The sequence below is a fragment of the Zosterops lateralis genome, assembly GCF_965231275.1.
Source record: "Zosterops lateralis genome assembly, chromosome: 3".
NCBI lineage: Eukaryota > Metazoa > Chordata > Aves > Passeriformes > Zosteropidae > Zosterops > Zosterops lateralis.
In genome coordinates this window covers 823,970-847,637 of record NC_139764.1, presented here as the reverse complement: position 1 = coordinate 847,637, position 23,668 = coordinate 823,970, and the positions used below count along the sequence as shown (strand labels likewise).

The 23,668-nt window shown below is 48.5% G+C and overlaps 2 protein-coding genes across 2 annotated transcripts; one reads left to right on the top strand and one right to left on the bottom strand.

The window, feature by feature from the left end:
* Positions 1-1,181: 1,181 nt before the first annotated feature.
* Positions 1,182-14,347, top strand: ZC3H6 (zinc finger CCCH-type containing 6). The gene is made up of 12 exons (XM_083857870.1): positions 1,182-1,460; positions 5,153-5,333; positions 5,619-5,744; positions 6,296-6,551; positions 6,770-6,891; positions 6,983-7,099; positions 8,042-8,155; positions 8,678-8,785; positions 9,263-9,516; positions 9,938-10,440; positions 10,827-11,066; positions 11,925-14,347. Exons 1-12 carry the CDS (start codon positions 1,369-1,371, stop codon positions 13,424-13,426), a joined length of 3,615 nt encoding a protein of 1,204 aa, XP_083713996.1. The 5' UTR covers positions 1,182-1,368; the 3' UTR covers positions 13,427-14,347.
* LOC310906707 (uncharacterized protein) lies at positions 14,025-23,158 on the bottom strand (the record flags this gene model as incomplete). Its single annotated transcript, XM_083856158.1, has 8 exons — positions 14,025-16,343; positions 17,355-17,472; positions 17,722-17,894; positions 18,164-18,322; positions 18,933-22,109; positions 22,253-22,433; positions 22,576-22,791; positions 22,941-23,158. The coding sequence occupies 8 exons, from the start codon at positions 23,156-23,158 to the stop codon at positions 16,086-16,088; spliced, it is 4,500 nt and encodes a 1,499-aa protein (XP_083712284.1). The 3' UTR covers positions 14,025-16,085.
* Positions 23,159-23,668: the final 510 nt, after the last annotated feature.

Here is a 23,668-nt window from a genome sequence, read left to right as displayed (position 1 = left end):
CTAGCACTGGAAAAAGCCGAGTCCCGTGTTCTGAAAAGCCCCTAGAGGCAGGGAGACAGCCTGGAAAAGGAAAAAAATTAACTTTTCCCGGGAATGTTTGATGAATCGTCATTGAGGTGACTCTGACAGACACGTCTTCCCTTCGCCCACCACATTTTTATTAAATGACTGTCGTTGAACCGCTTGATCCCGGTTTTTGTCACGCCCTGACCCCGACAGCGACTCCAGGGACCGCTTTTGTCCCGTCCTGGGGACACGCAGTCTCGGTTTAATTTCGAGCGTCACTAATTAATGTCGCACGGGCCGGTTCCCTTCACACATACCCGCCGCAAGGAGGCGCTGCCCACAGCGCGTGAGGGGCTGGGGGCGGCGGCCATGACGCAGTGGCGGGATGGGAGGCCGGCTCCCGGTGCCCGTCCCGGTTCTCGCCGGGCGGAAGCCACCGCCCTTTTCCCCCTTTCCCTCCCTTTTCCCCCCACCATTCCCGGGGGACGCCGCCATCACGTGACGGGTGGGGCACGTGACACGGCGCGCCGCCACGCCCCGCCCCCTTCGCGCGCGCACGGCGGCGGCGGCGGCGGCCGAAGGAAAGCGGAGGAGGGCGGGGCCCTCTAGTTACGTCACTGAGAAATTGACGGGCGCGGCGGGAAGCCAATGAGTGCGCGAGACGCCACGGCCGCCGCCAATGGGGGCGCGCGGGGGGCGGGCACAGGGCTGCGGCGGAGGAGGAGGAGGAGGAGCGCGGCGGGCGGCGGCGGCGTGAGGGAACGCGGTGACATCGCGGCCCCGGCGGGCGCGGAAGACGCTGTGGCGGCGGCGGCGCCGTGTGCGGGCCGCAGGCGCTGAGCAAGCGTGTGCGGGCAAAGCGCCGGGGGCCGCTGCCGCCGCTGCTGCTGCCGCCGTTCTCCTCCTCCTCCTCCTCCTCCTCTCTCAGCCGCCGCCGCCGCCATTTTGTGCTAGTGCCTCGCGCGGGCGCCATGTTTGTAAGGAAGAATTAGGGCCGCCATCTCCGGCCAGCAGCACCTCCCTCCCCCCGTGTGTGTGTCCTCCCGCTCTCCTGTGCCCCGGCGCTGCCGCTCGAGCCGCCGCCGCCGCCACCGCTTCCCCGCAGCGCCCGCGCGGGGCGGCCGGGCCCGGGCGCTGAGTGCCCGTTAGTGTCTCACTAAGTAACCGTGAGTGCAAACCTTCATCATCTCTCCTCACTGAGGGGCCCGGCCCTCCTCCTCCTCCTCACCGAGCCGCCCCCAGCGCGGCCGTGCGCGCCGCCGCCGCCGCCTCCTCCCGCCGCTCCGCACCGCGGGCAGCGGCGGGGCCCTGCCTTCCTCCACCTCCCTTCTCCTCCTCCTCACCACACCACAGCCAGGCACAATGGCCTTTGAAAGCTTGTTCTCCAAACCCCCAAACCCAGTTCTTGACCCAAACATGCCCGACTCTGACAGGCAACATGCAGGGGACGAAAGGTCGAGTAACATTCTTCTCTCTCTCCGCTTCTCATAATGGTGGTACTTAGTGGGGTGATGCTGGTAATGATGCTGATGATGATGCTGATGATGATGATGCTCTGTTACTGTGCCTGAGGGGGTTAACGATGTTTTTGGGGGGCAGGTCACCTTCAGGCTGGAGCGGGGTGGTGGTGGTGGGGAATGCAAGGAGGGGAGGGGGGTGTCACTGCATTAAAAGTGCATTTTTTAAAGCAAGGTTTTAATTTTTTCTTTTGGAATGCATGCGTTTTTGCATCTTCTTTGATTTATTCTAGCTGGGAAGGGGGGCTGTTTGCCATTCTTTCCATAAATTGCACTTTCCAGGGGGTGTCTGTTGAATGTCACCATTGTTCTCTGTCTCAGGCAGGAAAGGGTGCTCCGAGTTGGGCGGGTTTTTTATTTTCGGCTGTTTTTGTTGATACCACAATCTTCTTACTAGAGCCATATTTAACGTCATTTTCTTGCCAGATTCCACTTTACACATTTAACTGGATCTTTTTTATGCAGATTAAGGGCTGACTGACGTTATCTTTGCCACGTCTCAATCCCCATGCGCAGAGAGCCAGAGTCCTGTTCCTGGTGAAAGGACCTCTGTTGCTCCCTCCCTCCCTCCTTCCCTCCCTCCTTTTCTCTCCTGCAGCTGCTGGAAATTCAAATCCTTTCTCCAGGCAGCCCTGGCCCTCCTAACTAGTTCTAAAAATACTGTGCCAGGGTGGCAGTGACCAGTGCTTGAGCCTACATCTGCCCTGAGCATTCCTGACACAGCTGCAGGAGTTAAAATCGCCGGGGTTTTGAGATTCCCACAGCTTGGCCTCCCCCCACACAGCTCCACAACCCTTTGTGGTACTTCCGAGGACCGGAAAACACTGGGAAAAAAACCAAACAAACAGACAAAGAAAAAAAAAAAAAAAGGCTTGTGGGTAAATGCAAAACTGTCTCCTCACTGGAGAAAAGAGTCCAGAGTTCTGTGTTATAAATTGGGAACTAGTCCCGAAATGCTCCTGGGGTTCAGTGCAAGGGTCAGGACAGAGCCCAGAGCTGCTGGTTCTTGTTTGTCCCTTTCTGCTTGTCCTTGGGAAGTGCTGCTGGGATTTAGTGCAAGAGTCAGGGCTGACCCCAGGCCTGCTGGTGCTTGTTTTCCACTTCCTTGTTGTCCTCTGGAAGTGATCCCTAAAATGGGCCTGGAGTTTAGTGCAAGTGCAAGGCAGAGCCCAGAGCTCCTGGTTCTTGTTTTCACCTTCCTGCTTGTCCTTGGGCAAGGGTGGAAGTTGTCATGCTCTGTTTTCCAAGCCAAGTGCACGCCAGGAATCTGCTGGGATCTCTGGAGCTGGGGCAGAGCTGTGCTGTGGAGTTCCTGCAATCAGGCTGTGGCTTTTCACTGTTTCAGGGATCGAAAAATATCTGGAGTTCTCAAGTCTTTGGGGACAAGTCTGAGTGACTCTGGGTAGTGCTGAGAGCAGTTTTTCCAGCTTGGAGTTCTCATCTCACCAGCTGTTCCCACCAGTACAACCAGTTATGATACTGATAATAGAGCCAATAAGTGCCACCTAACAACCTAATTAATTTTAATTTACAAGTGTTGCTTTATAATGTTTCAGTTTATGAGGTGAAGAGCAACAATACACAGGACCTGGGAGATCATAACTTGTATATTTTCTAAAACTTCAGCTCTGTAAAATAAGTTCATTCACTTCAAAAAGGGCTCAACTCCCAAGTTTTTGTATTACATCAGGTGTGCAAATGTAGGACCAATAAAACCAGTTTGCTGCAGGGAACACCCATACTGGGAACCTCACAATTCCTAATCAATTTGTGCAGCAGGAATTCTGTTAATAATTTGATTTGAGCTGATCTGTTGAATGATAAAGAAATTACGTAGTAGTAAAAAACAAAAAACAAAAAACCAAAAAAAACCCAAAAAAACAAACAAAAAAAACCCACCACCACAAAACCCTGTCTGGCCACACTTTGAATATTCCAAGTTGGATGGTTGTTTTAATGCCCTTTTCTCAAGACTGGAATGTTTGTAACTCTTGAATTAGTTTTACTTAATTCCTGTTGTTGACTTTATTTTGGTGATTAAGGGTGTGAGCCTTCCAGCACAGAGGTCCTGGAAAGATTTTTCCTGCAACGATTTTGTGAGGATTTCTTGGTTCTGTGTGGGTAAAGCCATGGCAGGGTAAGGAAGAAGTTGGAGGCAAGTTTATTTACACACAAATCAATGCCAAATTTCCCAGAAAATAGCTAGGAAATAATTTACTTTCACTTTTTACTGCTCCTAGACACCCTCTGCTTTTATTTGATTTTCCCAGTGAAAATTCTCTGTTATTTGGAGTTATTTTCCTTATTAATTCCTAATTTCTTAAGCAGCACCTTAGTATCAAAATTTGGGGAATTTTAGCCCTCAGAGAATTTTAACCAAAAGTTAAATTATTTTAAAATAATGGGAAATGAAACGATGGGGAATGAAAATGTAAAAATTTCAGTAATGTTTGAGGGTAAAAATTCCCAGAATATTTCAGAAAATGCATCCTAGGTTTGGATCTTGGACTTAAGGAGCTTCTGGAGTAAATCTTCTTTAGGCATAAGGAATTCTATTTTTAAGGATGACCTGAAATAAAGTCAAGGAAGGGGAGCTAAAATCCAGGTTTGAAGGTTAGAAATGAAATTAAAATACCAGAATTGGGTTTTTTTGATTCTTCCTTCCCAAAGATTTGTGGAACTGCCCAGAGGTTTCATTAGGTTGCTTTTCCCTGGAAGATCATTTGGCTTCTGTGCCTTTCTGATTTATCTGGAAGATGCTCTAGGAATCCACTCAGACAGTGGGAATGTTTTCTGGGATTGTTTTCACATATCCATCAAGCTTGCAAGTATCTGGAGATTGGGGAGGGCGGTGTGGAACTTGTAAAAGGGAAGTTCTGCTCTTCCTTCCTGGTGCACAGCTCCAGACTGGGATTTAAATGGAAATAAAAGCAGGTAAATCAGAAGAGAATTCCTGCTTTGGCACTTCCTTGAAAAATAACCCGTTTATCTAGATATGGTATTTTTTTATCATCTTTTCAGTCCGTATTTTTCCAGTTGTTGGGTTTTTCCTTCTTTTTCCTTTTTTCCCTTCCCTTTTTTACATTCTTGAAGCTCAGTCCTTGGAAAATGCTTAAATGTTGTGGAAGGAATTTAGAGATTAGAAGACTTTTGTAATTTTCCCTCTGCCATGCAATCTAAGGGATTGCATTACTGAGATTGGTTTACCTGGAAAGTTATTCAGTCCTGGATGCATCCCAAAAGTTGAAATCCATAAATGTAATTCTTAGAGGAACTGGGACATGGGAACAACTTTGTTCCCAAGAAGCATTTTCAGTAGGTATTTTATGGAAGAGGATATTTCAATTGATGCTTGAGGGAATGAGTTTAACTGATAATGTCAGAACATAATTGGATTTTTGGGATAGCTGCAGGTGCTTCAGGGATATTATTGTTCCAGTTTTATTTAATTAATGTAATTCCAAGAAATTCCAGGTCATATAGCAGTTGTTTCTTCTCCCTGACATATCCGTTTATCCCAAAAATCACAGCTTGGGGTTGCTTTGGACTTCTTAACTGTTTTTGTCCAGTGACAGGTGAGCTGGATAATAACATGGAATTTTATTGTCTTCCTGGTTTCCCTCTTCCAGGGAAGATGGAGAGCTGGAAGATGGGGAAATAGATGATGCAGCCTATGAGGATGTGAAGGAACACGGTTCAAAAGGGGACGATAAACAGAAAAATGAGAAAGGCCACCGGAAATCCCGGAAAAAACGCAAAAAAGAGAAGGAAAAGAAAAAATCCAAAAGGAGAAGACGGGACAAGCATAAGGTTAGGGAAAAAAACCAACATTTTGGAAACACTTGATTTGATTCATGGGTGTCCAGGACAAGAATCCAAGGAATTGGCAAAGGAATGAAAATGGTTTTATTACCATTAAGACTTAAACTGGTCTTGAATGTTCAAAGTTAAGCCAGGTCTTGGAAGCTGAACCAGAGGGATTTGAGAGTTTTTAGGATAAAATGCCCAATTTAAATTTACCACTTTTGTGCTCAATATATTTATGGAAAGAAGATGATTCCCTGAGAAATCCCAGCTTTTTTTTCTGTCTTCCAGCATAACTCCCCTTCCAGTGATGACAGTTCCGACTACAGCCACGACTCTGATATGGAGCGCGCAGAAAGGCCCCACAAAAAAAGCAGCAGTTCTTCCTACAGGGATTATGATTCCTCCTTCAGTCAGGTAGAAAGTTTGAAACTCATTCCACATGTCTTTATTGAGGTGACATTCCAAAATTACAAATATAAACAGTGTGGGTTTAGAAGTTTGGCTCCATCCCAGTGCCTGTTCTCTCGGATTTTTGGAAGCTCATCCAGTTCTCATCTCCCTGAGGAGATTCCCAGATGTAAAGCAGGATCTGTGGTAGAAAATAAACCTGATACCATTTTTTCCTCCATCAGGCAACAGAAATTAAGGAGTCGTTATTATTAAGGAATATTTTTATTGCCTGCACTGGATTTAGTCTGGATTCAAAGGAAAGAACTCTTGAAAAGCCACTTTTCAATATCTAAAGTTGATTCTCCTTTTCAGGAGCTCAGTTATCTTGGCTTTTCTCAGCCGATGAATTAAAATTATTAATTTTTCCTGAGTAACTGATTTTCCCTGTATTATTGATGCTTTTTTTGGGCAAATTTGGTAATGATAAAACAGCCCCAGAAATGGATTTTTAGAGCAGTTTGGAGGGGTGGGGTTTGGAAACATGGAATTGCTTCCTAATGTCCCTTTCCTTACAGCATGGACACATGTCAGGGAATTACATGAGTTCCCAGAAAATGCAGCATAAAAAAAATGTCAAAAGTAAGGAATATGACAACTACAGTCATTACAGTGATGAAAACTTTGGCAATTACAATGAGGAGGAAAAGGATGAGGATTTTGCTGACCAGCTCAAACAGTACAGACAAGCTAAAGAGACTTCCAGTGGGGATTTGGGACCTCCCTTCCCAAAGGAACCAGTGAAGAAACAGGGCATGAAAGGGATCCAGAAAGGTAAAGGAAGTTTTTGGTGGCATTGTGGGATGGAGACCTGGATGAGGGAAGCTGCCAGGGGTGGCTTTTCTGGGATATTCTGGCTGGTCAGAAATAACATTTCCAACAGCAGAACAGGAGGGATTTAATTTATTCCATTTGTCTCTCTTTGATGCCATGAGAGAACCATTTTTCCTTAATTTCTATGATCCTTTTAAGAGGTTATCCCTGTTTTCCAGGCATTTCCCAACGAGGGAACAACTACAATGTTGGAAGAGGACGTGGAATGCAAAAGAAACTGAAGCGCAAAGATCGCGGGAGGGGCCGAGGTAGCAATAAAGGATCTGATGGCTTCCATGAGGTACCTGCAGTTCCAGTCCTTATCCCCAATATCTGCATCACCAGTGCTCCAAAAGGGAGCTGATAAAATGTGGATTTTTTTTTTTTTGCAGGATGGCAAACCAGTGAAGAAATGGGTAAATATGAGCCAGGAGTTCATCAACCAGCACACAGTGGAGCACAAGGGCAAACAGATCTGTAAATATTTCCTTGAAGGGAGGTGCATTAAGGTAAACCTAATTTTTTTTTTAAATATATTTTTAGCAGACTTGGGTGTTGAAACTCAATATTTTGATTTCTGATGTGCTGAGGATTTCGAGACGGAATTATTTGTGGAAGAACATCCCCTTCTGTTACACATTTTGAATTAAATTCTAATAAAAATATTTTTTTATTAATATATTCAATTAAAACATCGTAAACTTACCCTGAGAATGGTAATGTATTAATGATATTGTATCTCACAAGTCTGGAATCTCTAAATAGGCAACACTTCCTGAATATATTAAATTATTTTGTGTTGACTTGGAAGCTTTGAAGGAATTGCTTTGTGGAACTAACCTTTAAAAAGCAGGATTGTTAGAAAACACAACCACTGAATGCTTCTCACTTTTATTTGGTTCCTTGGGATTTAGTGGTGGAATTTTCTGTTTCTTACCCAAATGCTAGAAATAAATGTGAAAATTATTGGAAATGTGTTGCTTGCTGCCTTTAAAGTCATCTGAACCTTTGGCTCAGATGACTATTTGCTGCCACCTTCAGTTTTAGAAGGGACTGAAAGAGTACTTGGTGTCTTTTTCAGGAAAATAAATCCTAAAAAATACCCAAACCCCCATCCAGCAAAAGAATAACAGAATGTGAAAGTAATTCAGTAAAATATTATTTCTATGCATTTTTTAATGCAAATCCCAGGTGGAGGCAGAGAACAGAGATTGTTTACTGTCACCATTCCATCTATTCCTTTGAATTCCAATCCAGGAATTTTGTCTATGTCCAGATCTCCCTTATTTACAGATCTATTGCGTATGATGGAATTTAATGTTGGTAAAGGTGAAAAATTTAAATTCAGTTGAGGAGGATGTTCTTTTTACTATGGAATTAAATTGCTCAGCATTTCAGATGAATCATGGTTTTTCCTTGTTTGTTTGGGTTTATTTTCAATTTATTTATAGGGAGAGCAGTGTAAATTCGATCATGATGCAGAGATTGAAAAGAAAAAGGAAATCTGTAAGTTTTACATCCAGGGTTACTGCACCAAAGGAGAGAACTGCATTTATTTGCACAATATCCTTTAAAAGTACTTCTAACTTCACCTGAAATGTTAATTTTATTTTTTTATTTCTATTTATTGTGATGTAAGTGATTTCTAAAGGTGACTGTTTTTTTAAGAGACTCTACCACCTACTGTGTAGATAAATTACAAGATTCTTTTTCTCAAATACTTCAGAGGAAGAAGTAAATACAAAATTACTGATTTGTAACATTTTCAAAAGGAAAATTCCTGGAATTTTTTAATATATTTATCCATGCTTTTAAACTCCTGATCTGTTCCTCTTTGTCATTATTTTGGTATTTTCCTCCGGAATTGAGATCTTTCCCTTTTTAATCACGATTGGAAAATTAAATCTGAAGGCCACAGAAATGCCACTTTTAGGAGAATTTTAAATGGAAGTAAGAGGTAAGTTGGTTATTAGCTTCCAAAATTCCTACCATAAAGATGAATTCCTAATGAAGAATTGAGGGATAGCTGGCAGCTAGATTTTACAACCTTCACAAACTGTTAGGAACCCTTAATTCCTTCCTCACATGAATTCCCCTGCAAGTTCTACCACACCGGAGCAAAGTGTTATCAAGGAGATAAATGCAAATTTTCTCATGCGCCCCTGACTGCAGAAACCAAGGAGCTGTTGGATAAGGTGAGCGATCCATGTAGTTGGAACGTCGGGATTGCTGTACTCAGAGTTGGGGAGGGATGGAGGAGCCTTTTCCATGTGCTCTGGGAAATCCTGAGTTCTGTTTTTTTGGGATATTCCCTCTCCAGTCATTGCCCACCAGGCCTTAAAAGAAGAGGGATGTGAATCCAGCACTAAAAACATGAGGAATCTTGGAATAACTCCTTCCACTCCTGTTTGAAGGAAGTGGACTTATGGGAAATTGTTAATTCCTGAAATAGAGAAGTATTTTCTTGGCTGGGATTTGGTGTCCTGGAAAACAACTCTCAAAAATCGGAGAATTTCTTTGAGTTAGATGTCAATATCCAGCAGTATTGTAGCAGATAAGACAAAAGTTGTTTGTTTAAATATGGAAATAATATTTCAGTAAAAAGCACAAGACTAAATTGAACTGGAATACTGGAAAATTGATGAAATGTCTGCCACATGGCTTTGTTCCAGGTTTTGAATAATGAGGAGGAACCCCAAAATGAAGATGAGAAGGAGCTGGAGGAACTCCGGAAGCGAGGCATTGTTCCTCTTCCCAAACCCCCGCCGGGGGTTGGACTCCTGCCAACCCCCCCAGAGCAATATCCCTTCTCTGAGTCTGACATGGAAAATTACCAAGATCCTTCAGGAGATTATAAGAAAATTCCATCTCTTTTTGAAATCGTCGTGAAGCCCACTGTGGATTTGGCACACAAAATTGGGAAGAAGTAGGTGTTGGAATTCTGGGGAGAACTGTCCTGGATATTCATTATTTAATCTTTAACCATTGTTCCTGTCAGGATTCTGGGCTAAATTAAAGATCTGCAAGACAGTTGATACCAGGATTATTTCCATAGAAAGAAAGGAATATAGGCCTGACCTTCCAGAAGTTGACTCTTGGTTTGGCATCTCCATCTTCAGGTGGAGCAGTTCATTCCCTGCTCCATGCTTTTTGTAGTTGACTTTTTCTTGGGCAAAACTGATGGAAATGGGCAAATATTGGAAAAAATGTGGGTTTGGCCAAGTTAAGAAATGTAGAATGGGTGTAGTTGGAAAATAATACTCCTTTGGGAATTTCATCCAATGCCAGGTCAAATAAGAGTGTTTGTAGGTCCAAAATTTGATTCCTTGATTTTCTTCTGCTTCCAGGCCACCGACCTTCTACAACAGTGCATCACCCCCGCGGCCACCATTCCAGGGCAACGACCCACATTCCCAGCACATGTACAACCCGGGCTCGAGTCCAGGGCCAGGTCCTGGCATGTCCCAAGGACACAATGGGCCCTCAATGCACCCCAGTTCTCCTGGGCACCATCCCTGCGGAGGCCCCCAAGGGCCAGGAATGCCGCAGAGCCCCCCCATGCAGGGCGTTCCCCCGGGATACATGGGCCCACAGAACCAGACCGGGATGCCCATGCAGGGGCAGCAGGGTGGGCCACCCCTCACCCCACCAGGGATGGGAGGATCCTACAATTCCCCTGGAATGCAGGGACACATGGTGAACATGCCAAGGGACAATCACTGTCCCCCAGGGCCGCAGTACCAGCAGATGCCCGGGGATTATGAGTCCATGCAGAACCCAGCTGACTTCTACGACAACTATTATTCCCACCAAGCTGTACACAACTTCCAGCCAGCCAATAATTCTGGAGGTAAGGATGTCTGCTGGATGAATTTTAGATAGAAACGTCCTAGAATGACTTCTGTGTCCTGGCTTTCTCAGCTGGTGCTGTTCAGTTGTGTTAAGTCATTATGCTTTAGGTTGAAAGGGGATACTGGGAGGAAATCCTTCCCTGTGAGGATGGGGAGGCCCTGGCAGAGTTTTCCCAGAGACTCTGTGGCTGGCCCACCCCTGGAAGTGTTCCAGGCCAGGTTGAATGTGGCTTGGAACAGCCTGGGATAGAGAAAGGTGTCCCTGCCATGGGATGGAACTGGATGTCCTTTAAGCTCCTTTCCAACCCAGTCCATTCCATGATTCCATGTTTATAGCTGTCAACATTTTTCTAGGATAACTGCTAATTGGAGTTTTGTCGTGCAGATGGAGCATGGCACGGAGAATTTACGGATCACCAGGCTCATCTCATGGCTTCGGAGTCGCATCCAGGTGGAAGTGAGTCAGACTGCATGGGTAGCCACATGGGCCACAACCAGGGCCTCAACGTGCCCGATTTCCTGCCAGCCATGCAGAAGGCCCTCTATGTGAGGCTCAGCCAGAAGCACCAACGGGATGGAGACTCTGCCAGCAGCCAGGGCCAGAGGGCCATGAGCAAAGATGAAGGTGAGCAGGATTTGGTTGGAATTCTCATTGTGCTTTAATGGCCGTGGGGTCAACAAATCAGTTGATGTTGATTTGTGTCATGTCACTGTTCACAGTTCTTGGGAACGTCCAAGCAGCAGCTCAGTATTTCCAGCTCCTCTTCCCAGCTTGTTCTAGGATTTTGGTGTAGGCTCAGTCCATCCTAGTTCCAATGAATAATTTTTGGATCTACTTGCACTTTTAAAGTGTCCTTTGGTTGATAATTACTTTGGAAAATTCCTTGTTGGACCAGAGGGGTTGTTTCTTGCTGCCAGGACTGGAAGTGCATCCTTGATCCTGTTTCTTCAGTCCCACCTCTTGATCAGCATTTTTCCTTCTCTGATATCCTTTAAAATAAAATACTGTAATTTCTTTGCTTCCTGAATCTCAACCTCTCCTGCAAACTTTGGGATTTGGATTAAGTAAGGCAGTAAATTCATAATTTACCTGGATTAAAGACCACTGCAAGGGGACATTTTACTTTACCTTCTCCCATCAAGACTCAGATTTTAGATAGGGTTTTTTTACTAGTACTGGTAAGGATCGTTTGAAAGCAGGTTATTTTCCCAAATTAATATTGATGGATATATGGGGACACTTCCAAGCTGTGTTGCATTCTATCTCCACTACTTCCAGGGTTTTTTTTTTTGTTACAGCATTTATTTGATTAAATGGATTTTGATTATTTGAGGTTGTGATTTTTATGACACAGGGAGTGATTTAATATCAGATCTTTTCAGTTTGACTTTACTGAGAAGTTTCCCATTCGGGAGTGTTGGATTCTCTAATGTTTTTTTTTCTGGAATGGTCTAAATCTTGTGGCATTTCTTTGATTTTTAGATGACAATGTCAACTGGTATTCCAGTAGTGAGGAGGAAGAGGGGAGCAGTGTTAAATCAATCCTCAAAACCTTAAAGAAACAAAGCGAAAACTTTAGGAATCGGCAACAACATTCCACGGAGCAGCACATGCTTGGGATGCCTACGGATCCGAGGCTGGCAAAAGACAAAGGTGTGGCGCCTCAGGCTGCTGACCCGAGACTCCGGGCCTCTCCGAGGCCAAATCCCAGGAAGCCTTCAGAGTCGGCATCCCTGGATCCCCGGCTGGCCCGCGATCCACGGATGCACAAGGTCAGTGAGGGCGGCCATCCTGGCTCCTCCCTGGCTGGGGCCAAGCTGGATTTGCACCATGCCCACGCCGGAGTGAAGGTCAAGCAGAAAGGGCTGGATGATGACGAGGAGGACTCGGAGAGGGAGCTGAGGGAACGAGCTTTCCTCATTCCGTTGGAACCTCTGCCGGGCGTCACGTTACGGGATCCCCGCTCCCAGCTGCGGCAGTTCAGCCACATTAAGATGGATGTGACCCTGATGAAACCCAACTTTGCCAAGCACATTGTGTGGGCCCCCGAGGACTTGCTCCCAATCCCTCTGCCTAAACCCGACCCCGTCTCTTCCATCAATTTACCTCTCCCTCCACTCATTGCTGACCAGAGACTGAATAAACTGCGGAATTTAAAGAATGATCCGCACCCCAACGCAATGCCAGCCGATCCCCGTCTCGCTGCCAAGGCCAAAAACAGCCTCACAGGCCGGGGCAGCTACTTGGATCAATCCACAGATTCCCATGCCAGTAGCTCCAGCAAACTGGGGGATCCTCGCTTGCAAAAGAATGTCGATCCCAGACTCCACAGACTGTCAAGTGCAGATGCTCACCATGGAGTCGGCAAGGATTCCCACCCTCCCAAGTTTGACCCCCGCCTCACCAGAGCTGCTGCCAGCTCATCCCAGCCCTCGGATGCCATGACTCCAAAATCTGACCCCGATGCTCTGCCTCCATACGCGCCCAAATTATCGTCCAGCGGTGTTAGGCTGGGATCTCCTGGCTCCATCCTGAGCGGGATCAGTTTGTATGATCCCAGGGATCACAGCTCATCCTTGGACACGGCTCCAGCCAGTTCGGGAGAGAATGGAGAGAACCAGAAAAAAAGTATTTTGAAAAATTCCAGTAAAAATGAGCCAAGTCTTGCAGAAGATGCATCCCAGCAGAAGGCTGCCTCGAACGCGGAAAAACCCATTGAAGGATCAGCAGAAGCTGCTTCAGACAAGGCAAACAGCACCAGTAAATCTCAGGCTAAACACTCCAGTGCTGCTCCTGCCGTCCATAATCTCCCAATCCAGGCTCTGTCGGGATTAATCCGGCCGCAGTACAGCGACCCCAGGCAGGTGAGGCAGCCTGGACAGGTAACGCAAGCCCCGGAGAGCGATCCCAACGGGGAGTCGGATGATAAATCTCTAAAAGATGTTTTCAAGACTTTCGATCCAACCGCTTCCCCGTTTTGTTAGCAGATGGCTTTGGAGTCTTTTTACTGTTGTGGGTATTGCAGTTCTCTGCTGTTTTGTACCTGGGTTACCTCTTTTGGCTTTATTTATTTTTAAATTATAATTCCCACCACTTTTCAGCTGCTAATCTCTGAACCACACGCAGTTCTCCAGTACGCTCAAGTGTTTGCAAAGCTGTGGTATTTTCTAGAGAATCTTTTTTTCTTTCCAGTTTCAGGGAGACTAATAATTGACCTGTAGAAAGGAAACCAATCCCCCCAGATCGTGTTAGAGCTGAGAAAAGCACTTTCATTGTAAATAAGTCATGGAAAATTCCCAGAGCTGTATATGTGTGAGCTGCCTTTTTCCCAACCACCACTTAGATCCGATTGCCACATTTGTATAGATCCAAGCAATATTATGTACATGAATTCCCGGGAGAGATGCCGTTCCAGGACTGTCAAACCCCCGAACTGATGGAAAACCGCACAGAAATTAATTCAAAGGAAAGCGTCGCTCCTCCTTTTCCAATGAGTTGATGTAAGACACAGACAGTTTTTATTCCTGCAGTCAATATTAGTGTAAAAGAGACTATATCACATATTGAGGATAAAAAATGTCATATCTTTTAAAAGTATTTTATTCTATGCTGTACATAGAAGAAATTGTGAAGTACATAACTAGCGAAAGTAACTGTTCAAAGCGGAGAAAACTACATTGTCTAATACAGAAAAAAAAAAGGTTTTTATTTAATTTTTTTCCACGCCTACACAATTGGGATTTAGTGCTCCAAGTTCCATTGTGGTGTTCATGTATTTCAACGTATTTTTGTATTCAGCTGCTTAATTTGTATTGCTTTTTTTGTATGGCTGTAACTGCAGTACTTGTATTCATGGTGTCTCGATGACATTTTTAACAAAACAATTAAAAAGGGTACAGTTAATTCCTGGTGATGACTCCGTGTGCATACAGTGGCAGCTGGGATGAGGGGGACTAAAGCTGGGCTTGTTGGGATGGTTTGTGGAGTTTTAACTTAACCTTGTACCTGATCCCAGGGTCTCAGAGAGAGTTGCCATTTTCCATTATGGAACATCCTGCATGTCTTGAATTCCGCAGATTTTGCATGTGAGAGCACAACTGTCCTCCAGACCTCTTGTCCTGCCTTTGGGGCTGCTTTTTCTCCAGAGGAAATGCAGTCATTCCTAGCCAGCTGCCTTTCCAGTAAAAATGTGCTGGCTGCTCCATCACTCATCTGCTTCCCACCCCTTTGGAATGTTTCTCTGCTTTAAGTCTCTTCCTTGGTGGACTTCTTCCTCTTATTTTTCCCTTGGCCAAGTGATGGCCATGGAACTTTTTCTCTTGTTTGCTGGCCAGGTGCTGTTTCCACTGGGACAGCAGAGTGTTTATCCCAAATTCTGAGGTTTTGCCTTGCATGGATGAGCCAAGGGAAGCTGGTGATTCCTGCATGGCAGAGGAGGCATCTCTAAAGGCAATTGCAGTTTCAGTTTGCCTTCCTGATTTGCCAGAGCATGAATTCCATTAATTTTATGATTTCTTTGGTGTTGGAAAAGTAAGAGAATAGACATGGAACTGGGTTGGTATTTTGGAGTAATCCATTAGTCCTTTATTAGTAGTCCATTATTTCTTCATCTACTCACTGGTGTGGCTGGTCAAGGTTTTCCTCAAAAAACCAACCCAGCAGAGAAAAATAGTGTGGAAACAGGACACGAATACAAAGGCCTGCAAGTCCTTAGAGACTGTTGTCCCCACGTTTAATTCTTTCCTTCCTTCCCTCCTTCCTCCCCTCCTCCATTCACCTCTGCTCCCTGCTTTATCTGTTGCAGATAGCTTCCCAGAGTCTCCAGTGTGCCTGCTGCTGCTTTTCCTTGGAATATGGAGAAGATTCCTTGCTATCACACAAGTAATGGAATTCCTGGTCGGGGGAAGGTGGTTGGGATGCAGGTGGGACACCATGTTGGGCTGGAATAGGCTGCAGCCACCATGAAGCCAGTTGTGATCTGCTGTGGTGTTGGATTGTGCATTCCACAGATGAGGCTCCTTTCCATCTCTCCTGCAAAATTCCAGCATGGAGCAGTGTTTCCAAATCGTGACCCTGAGGCTGGGAAGGATGGATGTGGAGAGGCAGGACACAGGAGCAGCAGTGTTACCAGTCTGGGATACTTTGGAAGCTGTGAAGTAGGTGATCTTGGGGATTGAATATTCACTCTGGATAGGAGGGAATCCTGGGGCTGAGTGGGATTTTGGGGAGAAATCTGCAGGCTCGGGGGCAGCAGGTGAGACAAAATGCTCCCCATTCCTGTATTCCTGGATATGTGAAGGTGGAAAGGTTGAAAGATAGCAGAAAACCTGAGCATCTCTGGATCACAGAATCCTGGAATAGTTTGGGTGGGAAGGGACCTTAAACTCAACCCATTCCATCCCCTGCCATGGGCAGGGACACCTCTGACACCTCCCACTGGATCAGGATTCTCCAAAGACCCGTCCATCCCATCTCACCACCTGGGGGTAAAACACTCACCACAAGATTCCTGGCCTCCCCATGGAGCCTTTTCCGAGATTTTTCTGCCACAATGAAATGCTCCAGCACGAATCCTTCACACTGCAAACTATTCCTCCTCTGCTTCCAATGCCATCGGGACAAGGAGCCCATCCATCTCTGGATTTACAAGTGTCTGTCCATAACTGTATGTCCTTTCCTAGGATTGAGATGCTTTGGGATATTCCTGCTCCGAGGGGGTTGTTCTTGTACCACAGACATCAGGGTGGGCTCAGCCTTTGCCCCTTGAGTTTTCCGGAGACCTAATTCATCCCGGTCGGAATTTAAAGCCTCTTTGGCTCTGTGCTGTGTCAGGTTTTTCCTCCACTGGTGGCAGAAAGCAGCAACTTCTTCTTCAGGGTCTGCTGAGGGTTGTCCCAAACCCTGTTGGACAAAGGAATTGCTTTAATATATCCCTGTGCATCCTAAATTATGGAAAAGTGTGGATGTGCCAGTGTGTGCTTGATCCACACGGCATCACTACCTCTTAATGCTTCAGAATGCTTCAAAAGCTTCTTACAGGGAGAGGAAAGGAGGGCAGTTTGTTGACAAGGATGGAATTTTCCAAAGGGAAGTTTACAGGTAATAAAGGACTTCGCGATCTAGATGGTCAAAGTTAATTAATTAATTAATCCAGGCTGGCATCGGCAAAGTGAAAAATGCACAAATAGAGAAAGTTTTAAGTTTAATGAAGCACAGGAGGAGCTTTGTTCTCCTTGGGGCTGATTATTCAGCAAATGGGATTCTAAAAAATCTCTGTTTCCTTCAAAAAGAGATGCTGATCCCAGGAAAAGCAGTAGGATTATAGAGGAGGATGGGATTCAGGTGGAAATGCTTCTCAGGAAGAGGCTGGTGGTGTTTGCACTTGTTTTCCAGTTGTTTTCAGGAAAAATCTGCTCTCTCAGACATTACAGTCAGATCAGGTGGCTGCATGGGAAACTCTTGGAAATTTGGCTTTTGGGAATAAAAAGGATAGCATGGGCTAATTTCAAATAAAAGGTGCTCTACAATCCAAACATTAAGCAGGGAATGGAGCAGGTAAAGGTGACTTCAAGGACAGTCAATGCCTGGGATGATGCAGGGCGGGCTTTCGACGTGAGACGGAAAGGCACAAAATAAAAGTATTCCAGGAGGAATGTTTGATCCAGCTGAAGTCCCACAGCAGGCAGATCCCAGCTCCCATAGAGAGACCTGGATGAGAAGCTCCCACAGCGTCGAATTGATTCCATCAACCTTCACTGTTAGGGAGAAATCCTTCCCTGTGAGGGTGAGGAGGCCCTGGTACAGAGAAGCTGTGGCTGCCCCATCCCTGGAACTCCTCAAAGCAGTTGGATGGGGCTTGGAGCTACCCTTCCCACCCAAATAATTCTGGGATTGATTCCATGATAAACTCACTTTGACACATGCTGCCTCGGCTGCCCTCAGGACATGCTGGACTGCTTGGATGAGGTTCTGCACGTTGCTCAGCAGCGGCTCAGAGGAGGCCTTGCTCTCCCCAGTCACTGCTTTCACCCTTCAAAGACATTCCAAAGGATTTTATTGGAAGGACATTAGACATCCTGACAGTGTTGTTACTCCAAACCCAGCTCGCCCCCTGTGCCATCAGAGCAGGGAAACCCATGGAGGGAAGGGAGGCCTCCAAATTGTTCCTTAACTCTTGCATCTCCCCTAGGACCTCTGGGGACCACCACCCACGTTCCTTGGAGAAGGGATCCCTCTTGGATGACCTTGTGAGAGGTGATGCCAGCTGCTGACAGCTCACCTGGCCACAATGCTGAGCTGGCTGCTGATGGATTGGGTGTGCTCAGCAGCACGGAGCAGCTCTGTGGAGCATCTCTGGTCCAGGCAGTGCTTGGCGAGGATGTTCCCAAACTTAACAACCACCTGCCCATCGGAAACCATTTGCCTGGCACAGGCAACAAACTGCTCCTTGCTCTGGAATGGGATAAAAATCAATGGGACTGGGGAGAGAAGGAGAAATAAAAGCTTTCCCTGCAGGACAGGGAGGGTCCAGGAGGACACATCAGATACATCTTGAGGAAAGGACAGGATGCCAAGTTCACGTCCAACCAGGAAGAAGGAATTTGGAGTATTTTGCATAAATAGAGCTGGTGCCACTCTCCCAAGAGCTGGGTGGCACAGGGATTTAGGATGGAGCTGGCATGATCCTAAGGGAAAATGGGAGGGATGAAATGCTGCCTTACCGCAATGGGGCCCTTCCTCTGCAGGAACTGAGCCATGTGGAGCATCCTTGTGGCCATGTCCTGGGTCACCTGGGACACCTTGCTGGGGCCACCCTTCCACTTGTCAGAGTTTCCTCTCTCCTCCTTTGCAGGGGAGAGGCTGGAAGGGCCATCCCGGTGCTGTTGAGACAGTAATGGAGCAGATTCCAAGCCTAGAATGTGTGGACATAGCGATGCCAAGTGGCATCTCCTCTACCTGGGTGTTTCTGAAGGAGATTTCGGTGAGTAAAGTTGGTGGGAGAGCTGCCCACCCCCTGCTGGGTCCACTTCAGCTTCCCACCAGCCCTTCTCCCCAAATCCAAAGCCCTTGGAGCCATCTCCAAATGGGATTAGGGTGTCCTGCAAGCTGACAGTTTGCAATTGATTCCCAGCACAATTAGAGCGCTAAAGCACTTTGCTGAGGGACCTGGGTATGTGCCAAAGCCTTTCCCAGCTCCTGACACCCATGGGAATGAAGTTGCTAGTATTCCCAGAGGAAATGTGTGGAGTTGAGGGAGAGTGCTACAGCCCTCCTACCTCCAAAATGGTGGACTAGGATGGATGTTAGGAGAGCCTGGCTGATTGGAAATCCAAGGCTGCCAGCAACCTGAGCTGCCCGAGTGGCCCAGGGTCAGCCTGCTGACCTCCAGAGGCCCTGCCAGCATCCCTCACGTTCCTGCTCCATGCTGGGAGCACCAGGAATTATGGACAGCCCTGACCAACACCCTGCCAGGGAAAAGAGCTCCCATACCATCTCACCCACTTCCCGCAAGGCTCCACTCGCTCCTCTGCTCCTGCATGGATTAATTCCTGCTGCCTCAGTGGGCTCTGGGGCTGGGGAGAGTCCAACTATGCCGTTGGGTGATCCTGAGAAGCGTTCCCACTGCAGGCATTCCGTGAGGCGCCGCAGGATGTCCCTGTCAATTCCATTGATAACCCAGAGCTGTGTGACAAGATAGTGTGCCTTGGCTGACCAGTACCACACCATGCTGTCCAGGTGGGGATCCCCAGTGTCCCGATGGCTCCTGAAGTGCCGCCGGGCGCTTCCCACCACATCAGCTGTGAGGAGCAGGAGGTGGTCAGCCACGGACAGCAGGCTGGACTGCAATGGAAGTTGAGCACCAGCCTCCAGAGCATCCCAGAGGGTGTTCCTGACCCACTGAACATCAGCCATGAGCTGATTTGCCTTCTCCTCAAAACCTTTTTTGCCACTCTCTCTCTCCTCTTGGGTGAGATTGGACAGAGCTGCTCCAGCCACATCTTGGATGAGCTGTAGCTGTTCCATGTTGACCCTTTCCATGTGGAGCAACAACGCCTTGGCCCTGAGGGCCACGTCCCTCTGCAGGAGTTCAAAGCGGATGGTCAAGCTGGCAGTAGGCAGTGGGGAGAGCAGGAGGGTGTTGGACACATTCAGCAGTGCTTCCATGAGCACCTGGATCTCCTCCCGGAGCACCAGGATTTCTCTGGCACCATGGTCTCCAGGGCAGGATAGGTAGGAGAGCTGGGCAGCCTCCTGCAACCTGAGGGAATTCTCAGCCACAGCAGCCAGGAGGCTCCGTGGGCCAACCTTGTTCCTCATGGCTCTGCTCAGCTCCCTCAGGAATAGGATATCCCTGCCCACAAACTTATCCATGCCATCCAGCAGGACACGCATGCCATTTGCCCAGCGGACACTGTGCAGCTCCAGGATGGCCTTTTCCATTCCACAGGATTCCCTGAAGGATGCTGCCTTCTCCAGGAACACTTTGGTGTTCAGCTGAGCACGGGAAAACTTGGCTTGCAGCTGTAGAAAGCTCTCCTGAACATAGGAGGGATTGAGATTTTCCTTACTACAGGCTGTGCTTGCAATGTCTCCTGCCAACTGCACCGCTCCTGCTAAACTCAGCAGGGTCTCATCCAAAGCCTGCTTCCCTCTTGAAGAGTCACCCGACATGATAAATCCAAGCACTTGCTCGGCCAGGCCATTCCAAGAGCTTGCCACAGCTGCCAGGCACTCCTGAGTCTCCCAGATCCTTCCTGAGAGCCTGAGCACCATTTGGAGAAGCCTGCCTGGAGCAGGGAGCTGCCCGGGGGCCATTTCTGTGGCCAGGCTGATGATCTGTGTGGTCAATGCTGTGATATCCCGGTGCTGCTCCAGCACCTGGAGCTGGGGGGGCTCAGCGATGGGCAGCGCTTCCCGTGCTGCTTCCACACAACCATTGGAGAGCTCCAGCAGGACAGAGCAAGCAGCACGGACAGTGTCCATGTCACCAACTTGGGATGCTCTGAGGAGAGTGGTGGTGACAGGGTGTGTATCCCCTTTCCATGGATGCAGGTGGCAGTTAGCTGGTGGTGAAGATGGATGACTTTGGATATCTCCTTGGAACGCTGCCTCATCTGTACTGGTTCGTATCCCAGTGTGGGACAGGCTGAGCTCCAGCCCCTTTTCCACCTTGATGCTCCGCACTTGCTCACGGAGCGGGCTGAGGATCTCCAGGTGGTTGGACCCATCCAGCCCGGTTTGGATACTGAGAGCAGAGTCCATCAGGGAGCTTGCTGCCTGGGAAAAGGCATCTCGGCTTTCAAGGCAGGAAAACTTTCCTGGAATGAGGGCTGTGACTGCTCCTAGCTCCAGGATGGATTTGGCCAATTGCTCCACCCACACCAGCAAACCATTCCTGAAGATGGGATCCGTGGCCCTGTCCACATGCCGGGTGGTGGCTCCAACCACCCAGCGTGCCCAGCCTGTGAGGCAAGCAGCACGCAAAGAGAATCCCTCGGGATCCTGGCATTCCAGCGCCATTTCACACCATTCCTTGTGATTGGCCAGCTCCTGGATGGATAACTCAAAGAATTCTCTCATGCCAATGGTCTCCTCAAAGCAGCGCAGGAGGCTGTCGGTGGTTCTGGCCCAGGCACAGCACAGGGCCTGGAGCTGCTCTGTGGTATTCCCTCTTATTTCCATGAGCAGGGAAGGGAGGCTCGCCAGGAGGCTCTGCAGGTGTTCCACGCCCTCCCGGATTTCCCTGGCAGTTTGGGCCTTGGCACACCTGGCCAGGACCAGATCGGTTGCTTGGAGCATCCGCTGGGCCTGAGCAAAGAAGGTGGCAATGAGGGGCTGGAGCTTCCTCAAAATTCCTCCTGGTCCTGCTGGAAAACATCCTGAATGGGCAAGGCTAAGGGCACCTTCAACCAGCTGCCTCAGAGGTTCCTTCTCCTCGAAGAATCCATCCAGGATTTGGCACAGCATGGCCCTGAGCGCTGCCCGATCCAGGTTTTCTAGCTCCTCCCTCAAGCTGTGACATGCCTGCTCCAGTCCATGTTTTACCTGGCTCTGTCCTGGCTGTTCCTCCCTCAGGATCATGTGGCTGAAGATGCTCCTCCTCAGCTGCAGCAGGACCCAGCAACGTTCCACCAACTCCAGCTGCAGATCCAGCCTGGATGACTCTGCCAGCAGCATTCCATGGAGAATGACCGCTTCCAAGTGTGAGCTGAACGCACCCTCAGAGAGGTGCAGGGAGTTGGGGTGGTAGAGGAGAGCCTGGAGCCTGCTCACCTGCTGGGAGAAGATCCCACTCCTGTCCTGTGGCTCCATGAGCAGGGAGAGGAGCTCTCTGATGGTCCTCTCTGTCAGCTGGAAAACAGAATCTTGGGAGAGGTCAGCCTGGCAATCCCTGGAATGTGTCAGGGCTGTGTGGATGAGTGGGACACACTTGTGAAGCAGCTGCAGGGTCTGGGCCAAGCTCTTCCTTCCAGGACAATATCCAAGTTCCTGGAGGTGCTTGGCTGTTAAGCGGCTTAGCAGGAGCACAGCTTCAGAAAAGGCCTGGAATGCAGCCAGCAGCCTTGGAGCGTCCCGGGCATCCTGCAGCACGCTCAGGCATTCCAGAAGCCAGCTGGCAGCACCAATGATCCTCCTTATCACTGCAGCCTCTTCCAGCTGAAGGATCTAACCAGGAAACAAGGCAGAAAAGCCGCTCGGTCAGGAATTCCCATTCTGTTTCATCCCTGGAGCGGGGAGGAGGTGTGCTTTGCTCCATGGATCTGCAGGAGCTTCCCCCTGCTCGTGTCCCTTCCCAGTGTCCCCCTCACCTTCGCTGTCTCCATCAGGGTCTTCTTGGCAGCCGCTGCCAGGTGCTCCTGGTGCTGAGGGTTGTCTGGATGCTCCTGGAGCTGGAATGCTGTGACCACTACATCCCTCCCAGCCTGGAGCAGGGATTCACATATGCGACACATCTCCATGCTCCCCTCCTCACCGGAATCCTTAGACAGCCTGGAATGGAAAGACTGGGCTCAGCACTCCTGTCTATTCCTCACTCCCAATCCCAGCTCTCCAGGAGGATGCACGCTCCCTGCCACCTTTTCCATCTCTTCTCAGCCCCCAAGTTCACCCGGGAGACTCCCATCCACCTCACCTCCTTGCCACAGCAGCAAGTTCTTCCATAGCTTTGGCTAATTTTCCTGCCTTTTCCCCCAAATTGGGAAAAGCTGGACAAATCCCATCTCCCCGTTCCAGGGTGAGGAGGAGGTGGCAGAGCTCCACAGCCATGGGGCAGAGAATTCCCTGCATAGCTTTGTTTTCTGTTGGGAGCCCGAGCTCAGAGAGAGAAAAAAGCTTCATGTTGTCCTGCCTGGAAAAGGGAAAAACCCCGGCGTTAATTGCAATCCAGTGTGAAACAGTTCCCGGTTTTCCCAGAGAGCTTGGATGGGGATGGAAGTTACCGGCTTGGGAAACGTTCCCGGCTTTAATTTCGCCCAGCCCTGAAACCAGGTCACTCACCTGGAATTCCTGGGACACCGGAGCCGGGATTTCCTTTCCCAGAGGATCATGACAGGGTGTTCCCGGCACTGCAGAGCCGGCATTCCCTCACAGGGAGGGATCCGGGACAACGGCGTCGGGGGGAACGCGAGGCCTTTCTTCCCCAGTTCCCGCGGTTCCCGGGACGCCATGCGGGACGTTCCCATGGGAGCGGCGCCGGGATGCGCCAGCGTCGCCATGGAGATAACTGGCGCGGAACGGTGGCGTTTTGCTGCGCGCCGGCCGCGAAGGACGCCGGAAGTTGTAGTTCGGCGCGTTGTTCAGGGTTACGGGATTCCCTCGGCCCGAGTGCGCAGGGCAGGGACCAGGCAGGAATATCCCAGTTTTCCCCGTACAGGGCTCACTCCTTACAGGGGCGTTTTTGAATAACTCGAATGTGCGCTCAGGTAACGGGGGCAGGACACAGGTGACCCTTCTCCTGATCACCCTTAGTGTGGAATATTCCCAGGAAAGTGTAGCCTATCTCCCGGGAATCTAAGCTTCAGCTCTCCTGCGTTACAGGTGAGGTAATTCCCTGGAAACTCGCAGAGTGACACAAATGACCTTTAGGATAAGGACTGATCTGACACAGATCCCGCCGCCAGCATTAAGTTGGGATACTGCTCCCATTCCCTCGGCATCCAGCAGAGCCATCTTTTGAGATACCTCCAGAAGGAATCTCCCTTTGGGAATAACCAGAGCGCCGCGGC